Genomic DNA, 10000 nt, shown 5'->3' on the forward strand with positions numbered 1-10000 from the left:
AATACTCTCCAGTGTAAAGTCTTTCGCTTGACGCCGTCCTTTCTTTAGATAATAATTAAATAATCTGTGTTACGTCTTGTGCTAAATATGTGTCATCAATCGAGCACGTGGTATTAGGGTGTTATAATATCGGCTGTCTAGAGAATGTATATAGTTGTATGGTTATAAACGGCAAGCTTTGGTGAAATAACCTAGTCTCCCTCACTCAATCTTTCCTATTCAGTTTTGAAATATGTCGTGTTAAGTTTAGAAATACCTAACCAGATTTTGACCACGAACGAAAAGAGGGAGAGAGAGAGAGAGAGAGAGAGAGAGAGAGAGAGAGAGAGAGAGAGAGAGAGAGAGAGAGAGAGAGAAGAAGAAGAAGAAGAAGGAGGAGGAGGAGGAGGAGAAGTATAAACGCTAAGCCAGTAAGTAAGTGAAGATGAAGCTCCTCGTTTCAAAAATCTCGGGAACACTCTACAGAGAAAAGTTACTTATTCAACCCCACGTATTTCCGCCGTGACCCTTGCCAAGAACCAAGGATTAGTGTAGGTCTTGCTGCTGTCAGGTTGGACCAAAGCGAAGGGGGGGAATAAGGTCAAGTAAGACTCGAGTTATGCTGTGAAGGAGTAGGTAAAATGGAATGATTAAAAAGAATGTAATCGTAGAAAGTGTGGAGACAAAACACAAAAAAAATATACCAGCATGGATTACCGTTTTTCTAAAGTGCTACTGTTATTTTTATTATCATTATCATCATCATTATTTATTATTATTATTATTATTATTTGATAATGCTTTATCATATATAGTTTGGTTAGTACATTGGCTATCAAAAGAATTACTTTCATACTAATTATATCGGTATTATTGGTTTATATATCTTACTTCTAGCAGAAATAACTGCTAGATTAACAACCACTTTGATGAGTTCAATAATCACCTTAGAAATGAGTGGAGGAAAAAGGCATTCCTGGTTTAATTGTTGTTTTTATCACGTTTCACAAACCATTTTTAGAAAATATAGTAAATACGTAGCATTCTTCCGCCACCTCTTTTTCGCACATAAAAGTTAAGTGTGTCCTCTTACGGTCCATTTTCTTTGGCAAAGATAAAAAGAAAACTTGAACGCGAATTCTATTTCAGGGTAAATTCTTTTAAAATGGTTTTCGTTCTGTCAGTTTCCTGTTTGGTAAATAAGTGAAACTACGGAAATTAATTAATCAAACTTTGCATCATTAGAGGAAAGTATGATGTGGCATGAATTATTTGCGAATTTTGTTATGTTCGTATTCGTTGGTGCGAAAATTAATGGGAAAAAAGATGGGGTTCGTGTGGATGGCATACGTGTGTGTGTGTGTGTGTGTGTGTGTGTGTGTGTGTGCGTGTGTGTGTGTGTGTGTGTGTGTGTATGTGTGTGTGCGTGTGTGTGTGTGTGTGTGTGTGTGTGTGTGTGTCTGTGTCTGAGACAGAGAGAGAGAGAGAGAGAGAGAGAGAGAGAGAGAGAGAGAGAGAGAGAGAGAGAGAGAGAGAGAGAGAGAGAGAGAGAGTGCATGTGTGAGGGTATATGTGTGTGTGTGGGTGGGTGGGTGGTTATATGTGTGTGTGCGTGCGTGTGTGTTTGTGTTTGTTTATGAATCTGACAATGAACAAGTGAATTTCAATGTCATATCGTATTCAAAAATGCAGTAGTCATCAAATACCACAGTATATAGTCTATTACAAAGGACTCCTTTTATTTGAACAAATACCGGTTGAGCTTCCCGGCTCCGGAATTTCTCTGTGGTCTTAGGTTAACTCTGACGTTTTTTATTTATTTATTTATTCATTTATTATCATTTTTTTCTACATTTACAAGAAACGCTGGTTCTCTTTGTTTCAACACTCATTCATATTTTTGAATGATCCCCGTGGAATTGTTTATTTGTTATTATTTTGCTTATTTGATAGTTGTTGTTTGGTTGTTTATTAGTTATTTGGACTTGTTTGGTGATTCGTACATGTAGAGTTGAATGGTTGAGTTGGATGATGGGGGGGGGGGGTCTTGGAAATTCAGCCCACCTAATACTTGTTCGTTAGTTTGTATGTTAAAAAGTTCTGCTGAGCATTCCCAATATTTTTTTGTTTTGTTTATTACTCTTTTGAAATTAATTCACTGCCCCCTCCTACTAAGTAGACATTCTTAAAAAAAAAAAAAAAAACGTGTTATATTCTAACCGTGCATTCAAAACAGGGTTTGTTATAATGAAACCATTATCTTTAATTTCTTTTTAACTTTCTTAATTTCTTTCCCTCCCCTGCCCACCTCCCTTTCTTTTCCCAATTTACCTAACACGCTTGAAAATAACAAAACTAAAACAAAAAGTAATTACATTCTTCCTGCTATCATGATTCCCCCGTTTACTTAATCTTTCTATTTATTTCTTCCTCCCCAGTTATGATTAAACGTGAGGAATTTGAATAGTTTTGGGCACATGGACAAGAGGTCACGTGGGATGGCGTGCAGGACGACCTCGCGAGTCAGTGAGTTGAGTGAGTGCCGTTGGGTGGCTTTTGCAACGCCTAAATGTGTTCATAACAAGGATACTGTTTTATGTTTTCTTTGTTTTTTTTCTTTCTTTTTCTTCTTTTTATTTAGTTTTTTCTTTTTCTTTTTCTTCTTCTAATTCTTCTTCTTCTTCTTCTTCTTCTCCGTGTTCTTCTTCTTCTTCTTCTCCGTGTTCTTCTTCTTCTTCTTCCTTTTCGTCTTCTTCTTCTTCTTCTCCGTCTTCTACGTCTCCTTTTTTTGTTGTTGTTGTTGTTCTTCGTTTTCTCCTTCTTTATTTGTCTGCTTATTATTCTCTTGTTTTTCAAGATACGTTGACACGTTTTTCATAATGAATTTTTTATTGAAAAGAATGCCCTTTGTGTGTGTGTTTTTTTTCCAGATCTATTAACAAAAGTAAATATAATCAAAATGAAATTAATTCTATTTAAAAAGACGACTAATCATCGTTCCATAAATATTCGAAATGGAATAATAATTTTAAATACTTTTTTTTTTTTTTTGAATTTTACAGTTATGTCAATGATATGTTCGGGTGTGAATATGCAGAACATTAATTAACATATTATCAAAGTTCATAATGATAGTGAATTGTGATGGCCATTATAATATTGGGAGTAGTAGTAAGGTGATTTTTAAATATAACGAAAGAAATAAGTGAGCTAATAAATAATAATAATAAATAAGATGTAATGAAATAATGTAATAAGATGTAATGAAATAATGTAATGAAATAAGATGTAATGACGTTATATAAAGTATATTATTGACAATAGAGATATAAAAAGTGTGAAAATAATATTAACAAAATGAGGATAATAATTATGAATTCATTATGATATAACAACGATGATGATAATAATAACAACGCTTGATAACTAAACTGACACTTAATTGATAGTGACAGTAATGACAGTGAATCCTGATGATAATATTAATACAAAGTGTGATGTTATTAACAGTAATGGCGAGTGTATACATGATTGTAAAAGTGATGGTAATTATAGTATTAATTGCACTAATGGTTGTTGTGACGATGATAATGATAGCAATTTTTAATATAAAGAGTAATGATTATATGTTGATAATAATGATATAGTGCTTGTAATAATTGATGATGTGAGTGTGATAATAGATATTCATGGCGATGTTGAAAGTGATAATTCCTGATAATGTTGATAATGACCATGATACAAAGGAAAATGACAATAATTAGAAAAGTGTCAATAATTTTAGGAATGATTATGATTAGCATTATTACAGTAATGATTATGATGATAATTACAGTGAGTGCGCATGTAATGACAATAATAATAATGAATCAACTTGATATTTACTTAATATGGTAAGAAAATCCTTTATCAAGACAATGAGGATAATGACATTTACATGTAGGTGGTTTTAAGATTAAATTCCTTGATGCCAAATTTACTCATTTTAACTTGGGTGACTTTTACCGCTTCGGACACGCCAAGTCCAACGGTTTTCTCAATCCCGGAAACATTTTTGATGGGTTTCTTCTTAATTCTTTTTTTTTTTCCTATTTATTATGTATTTATTGTCATCGAATTATTCATTTCCGAGATCACTACAGCTGGCCTCTTCGTGTTCACATATATATATATATATTTTTTTCTTCTTCTTCTTCTTCTTCTTCTTCTTCTTCTTCTTCTTCTTCTTCTTCTTCTTCTTCTTCTTCTTCTTCTTCTTCTTCTTCTTCTTCTTCTTCTTTTTTTTTTTTTTTTTTTTTTTTTAAGGGGGTGGGGGGTGCGGTTAACAGACAGTTCGACGTCGACCACAAATTCACCGAAAGTGACGAAAAACTCTTAATATTCTTTATCGATAGTTGAACTCTTGAAGGGAAAAGATTTCGAAAGTAATGAAGAACTGTTTATATTCTTTATCCGCAGTTGAATTCTTGAAGAGAAATGTTTCCGAAAATAACGAAAAATTCTTTATATTCTTTATAAGTAGTTGAACTTGTAAGGGAAAATATTTCGAGAGTAACGAAAAACTCTTTATATTCTTTATCGTTGGTTGAACTCTCAAAAGGAAGATTTCGAATGTAACAAAACTCTTAATATTCTTTATCAGTCATTGAACTCTTAAAGGGAGAAGATTTTGGGACAGTTTTTCAGAATTAAAAAGACTTCTTGGTTATGTGTGGAGAGAGCTAGGCAGCTAACTTAGAAATGGATACAAGCTTCCCTGGATTGAAACGAGGATGTAACTTTTTTTTTCTTTTTCTTTCTTTTGACGGTTTGGAGAGATTTCTGTCAGGCCTTGTATTATCTTTATTATGATTATTTACAATTATTGCATTATTTATTGATAATATTATTACTATAGCATCCTTGTCATTACAATCAACATCAGTATATTTACCATTATTACCATTATTAGTAGTAATTCTAATCATGGTTGTTTATGACGAGTTATCCCGAAAATATTGTAACTATAGAAAATCTCTCGCAAGAATAAGGTAAGTTATTGTATGTAGTCTTTTAGAATAATTTGGTGCATAAATAAACCTGGAAATGGAGTCCTTAGGGTTGTCAAACGGCTATTTACATTTGGTCCACACAATATACAATCATATTTGACCTCTCGGAGTAAGTAAGTGTGACACCTCTGGCTTCTGTTGTTCTTGCACGGGGATAACAATTATTCCAGTACAGTCAACTTCATTTATTCTGAATTGAAGTCCATATGAAGGCATGGAATGATATCAAATGAGAAATTTTGTTTGAATTTATCACTAGAATTGCCAAAATCGATCATAAAGTATATTAGACACATGCACATGAATGATGTTATGAATAAATTGCATGCTGTAGATTCTATATCAAATATATCTTCGTAAATAATATATACTGAACCTCGATTAAAACCACATTGTTATTTTCCTTCCTTTCAGGGCTCAGAACTGGAGAGTAACAGGGATGTGGTCACCTCTTTGGCTAGAATGGAAAGCAAACACAAGAAAAAGGGTGAGGCCGCAGTGGGCGCTGGCGGTAGCAATAGTTCTGTTTCTGTCACCAGTACACACACTTCTGTTGACTCACATACTTCAACAGTCTGTTCTTCGTCTCTCACCTGCTCAACAGTCACAAGTAAGAAGGAATTTCTGGATGGGAGACTTACACAAACCGGGGCTCAGGACACCTCTCGAAATAACTTTGACCAAGAGGGAAACAGAGGTAATGTCAGGTTAGAACGAACGGCAGGCGATGGGACGCAAGTAGGAATCAGTGACTCAGGACGAGCGAAAAGCGAAATCAAAGATGTCGGTGGCCGAGGCACGCACGCCTACCCTGGCGACTCACCGCTTAGGAAATCCACGACCCCCTCAGGTACGCCCGAGAGCGTGTTGCGAAGGGCCCAGCACGGAGAGCCTGGGATCCAGACTCCCTTTTCCCCGCTTCGGTGCGAAGGACAGACGAACGCTGGCGAAAGGATTGGTGCCACTAAGACGAGTACTGCCCCCTGTGATATGGCCAAATTATCTAGTCAGTATGCAGCCCGACAGAAACAGAAATCCAATGGCTTTCTAAATATATTCAAATGGTTTAGAAATCGAGACAAAAGAAGGTTTGGTTCTGTTGACAAGATTAGCATTAACAGCAGTGAAAGTCTTAGTAGCTTAACCAGTGCGACAAGTAGTTTTGCTTACATACCCATTATGAGAAGCAAAAGTGCTGGTAACCAGAAGGAAATTTTAACTCCTTGCAGTATACAATCTCAGGCTGTTACTTCGCGCAAGTATAAACTCTTTTCCAAAGAATCCTCTCTTAGCAGATTAAAGTCAGACTCTAAGAGAAACAGTCGAGTGTCTGCCATAAGTGGTTCATCCGTCGACTCATCCGTGAGAGAAGGCTCGTCAAGACCCTCATCCATGCGAAAGAAGAGGCCTGCGCCTCAGCCACCTGGTTCGCCCAAGTCAAGTGAATCTGGATCCATAAAAAGCTACACCAGTTTGCCTTCCAGGGACCTCATACCGGTTACTGGTTCTACGACAGATGTTCCGGAAGGGAGGAGGCTTCAGAAGTCAAAAAGTGAAGGGCTGATTTGCAGAAAGACTAAAAGAAGAGCTCCGCCTCCTCCCGTGCAAGCAGTCGCTCAGAGATTTAAGGAAGAGAACCAAGACAAAAGAGCAGAATCAGAGAAAGGGGTGAAACTCCACTCTGCTGACGGGTCTAGTTCAGGTGGTCGACCAACCGATAGTGTTTCTAGCACCAGTTCATTATCTCAGTCCTTGTCCTCAATTTCCACACTTCAGTCCCACAGCAGCAGTGCGAATTCTGCTCTCCACAGCACTGTTAGATCTACATCAAGCTCATGTGTTTCTGATGACAGTAAATCCACTCTCACACCTCGTCCTTGGTATAAGAGGAAAAAGAAGGAAAATGACAGCAAAGAGCCCAAGACGTCAGTGAAAAAGGAAAAAGTCTACGATAGTTGGATGCCTGAAATCCAGTTCTCGCGGAAGCTGAACCTAACGGGAACTTTTCAGAAAAACAAAAATAAAACTGATGCCAAAGAATCTCCCACAAAAACAAAAGAAGAGGAAAAGAAAGAAAAGAGGCAGTCACAAGTCTCTCTGTTGGCAAGCATAAGTGAGCTGGACAGAGCTGCTTCGGAACAAATGCAGCGAGAGTTAGAGGAAAAAAGGGCGCAGAAGGCTGATTACGATAGTAAGTTTTACAAGGCAAGTGAACCACGTATTCTCACACAAAGGGATTTCTTGCCCGGACAAGAACACTCTGCTTCAACTGGCCAAGAAGAATCCGGTCCTTCAAGGCTATGGTATGTGGGAAGAAATGAAAGCCAAGACAACTACCCTAAAAATGAACCTGTCGGTACGCTACCTGAGAGCTACTCCAAGCAGTCTACGCTCAGAGTGGAGAAAATTAATGGTAATCATTCCTTAGACGACAACTACAGTGGGAACGATTTATTCCCCCTGGATTTAGAAAGTCTACGAAATTCTTTGGAGTGTGATAGTTTACCTGATCTATTCACAGGCAGTCCAGAGCCACCTAGTTCCCCTGGTCGAGCGCGGGAATCGCCCCTGCAGAGAGCTGTCATTGATGCCGAGTTATTCTATCAGCTTGCCAAAGACTCGAGAACCTCTGTTGACGTTAAGCCTAAAAACTCGCCAAATGCTTTACGCCGCGTGGAAAACCGAAAGCAGACAAGGGGCGAAGAGAGTGAAGAGGAAAACCCCGGGCTGGACTTATCTGATGTGTTTGGTCCTTTTCGCAGACAGAGCAAGAATTTCGGACTCAGAATGAACAATTTCTTTTCCCCTGATGTGTCTACTATTCTGGAAACATCCGAGTCCATGACATCGACTGCGACAACACCAGGAGATGAAATATACGAGGATGTGTCCATGCCAATGTCGGTCGCCGGGAGAAGGAAAACTGACTCCTTGCACGAAGAGGCGATCAGCGAAGCGAACTATGAATTCCGGCTGAATTCTTCCGATGCCAGAGAGATCATACAGGAGATAGCAGACGTGCGAGAAGAAATCGAAAACATCAGAAAACAGGAAGAAGAAGAAGCTATAAGATATTCAGATAAGAGGAGAGCAAACAAGATAAAAGCTGAATTGTCCTTTTTCAGAGACAGAGAATGCTTCGATTTCTGGCAGGGCAAAGCAACCTCCGGTAATGTGCCGCCAATGCCTATTGAAATTAATGAAAACAATGAGCGCAAACTGAAGTGGGTCTGTGAAACCTGCACATTGATAAATCTTCCGTGGAGACTGCAGTGCGAGGCATGCATGAAGAGAAGACCATCAAATCCAAAACGAGTGGATGAAGATGGGAAATCCGTGTCATCGGAGCATCTGAGTTCCCCTCACACGGGCTCGAGCGAGAGTCCAGTAACAGTGATTCACGAAGACGGTGTGAACGCGAGGACACCAAATATTACTGGAGAAGAGGCTGCTGGCAACGAGGGTGTGTCGCCTACTAGAGACCAGGATCCTACAGGAAAAAACAGAAGGGACATCAATTGGGAAGTAGAGCTACAGAAATATTTCAGAACTTTTGATGAACACGTAAGGAACCAGAATGACCCGACAGACGGGGGGGAATATCGTCCAGTTTCGGAAGAGGCGAATCTACCACAAGCAGAGGCGTCATATGGTAAAATATCAAGAAGCAGTAGCGCTCAGAATGCCTTTTCTGCCTCAGTCTCTGGAGAAAAGCAGCAGGGTGCAAAACCAAAGACAAAGAAATTTGGAAGCGCTTTCACCGAAGAGGAAATAAGGGCGTCTTATGAATTATTTCACATGAAAGTAGTTGCTAGTGGGAACGCTGCAAAGGATATAGATATAGATGAAGTTAGGAAATTAAGACTCGCTAAATTTCAAGAAGGAAGCGAGTCAGAACCAGTGAACAACGAAACAAATATCGCTGATCAGGAAGTTAAAAAAAACACCAAAGAAAAAAAGAAAACCAAGAATAAGAATAAAAACAAAAATACCGAGGAAAATGGATGTAGCTCAAGAAACAATGATCAGATAGTCGCGCAAAATTCCCAAGAAAGTCCAAGAAGCGAGGAGAAGAGCAGGACGCCAGAGGAAGCAGACAAAACTTTCTATGCCAAAAGCTACACCAAACCTCAGGTAATGAAACCTAGCGGTGCCGTAAGGAGTGCGATTAGTGTTTTCAATCAGATGGAACAGATATGCCAAATAAGCAAAGAAAAGCCAAAAGTTACTCGTCGAAGATCATTTGGAAATGTCAGCGGCAGGGCACAGTTATTTGAAAGCTTCAACTCGGGAAGCAACAGCCCAGAACTGCCGAGGTCGCAGAAGGTCATGAAGGAAGTTCCTAAGCCTTATCAGAAAGTAGAAATATTGAAAGACAAGGACATTGTTTCTGCCATTGCGAAATTCGACGAAATGGCAGCCCTGGCGGAAATAGAGAAAATAGAGAAGCATAGAGTGAAGAATGAGACCCCAAAGAAAAAGCCATGGACCCCCAGCGTCTTCTCAGTAACTGCCACAAAAACCTCAACCTCTGTCACGAACACGACTTCCAATGCAAACTTCCAAAACAGTACAGTTCAGACTAATAATACAAAGTGTAGTGTAGCTTCTGCTAGCAGTCTTGAAACCACAGAAAGTTCAGAGGCACTCATCAAGGGAGGAATTCTGTACACCGAACAGAGAAAGCGGTCAATGTCCATAGGTTCAGGAACTTTTGAACTGATTGAAGCCAAAGACTTTGAGAACATTGAAGCTCAACACAGTGAATCCTTGCTATCCACAGCCAGTGGCATATCAGACCTTCCTGGTGCCTCGGCTGACGTTAGTGCCACCAATGGGCCCACTTCAGTCTTAAATCCCAGAGCTGAACAAACCTCCCGTTCTAATACAGTAGCTTTAGTTCCCAAATCAGAAAGCGTGGATGAATGGAAGAGAGATATAGAGAATAAAGAATTGGAGAGACTGAGTCA

General features: G+C 38.8%; 1 protein-coding gene across 10 annotated transcripts in view; it reads left to right on the plus strand.

Annotated features, from left to right (window-relative positions):
* The window catches only part of LOC113804877 (uncharacterized), a 44707-nt gene that overhangs the window by 15764 nt on the left and 18943 nt on the right, over positions 1 to 10000 (plus strand). For 4 of the 10 annotated variants that reach the window (XM_070125855.1, XM_070125859.1, XM_070125860.1 and 1 more), the window contains 2 exons: positions 2418 to 2514; positions 5445 to 10000. The exon at positions 5445 to 10000 is cut by the window's right edge and continues 38 nt beyond it. In XM_070125855.1, the coding sequence (XP_069981956.1) occupies positions 5493 to 10000 (4508 nt within the window). In that variant the 5' untranslated portion in view covers positions 2418 to 2514; positions 5445 to 5492. The remainder of the gene's footprint in view (positions 1 to 2417; positions 2515 to 5444) is intronic. The other 6 variants (XM_070125862.1, XM_070125857.1, XM_070125863.1 and 3 more) reach the window with 2 other exon arrangements.

The sequence above is a fragment of the Penaeus vannamei genome, chromosome 9 (genome assembly GCF_042767895.1).
Source record: "Penaeus vannamei isolate JL-2024 chromosome 9, ASM4276789v1, whole genome shotgun sequence".
Taxonomy (NCBI): domain Eukaryota; kingdom Metazoa; phylum Arthropoda; class Malacostraca; order Decapoda; family Penaeidae; genus Penaeus; species Penaeus vannamei.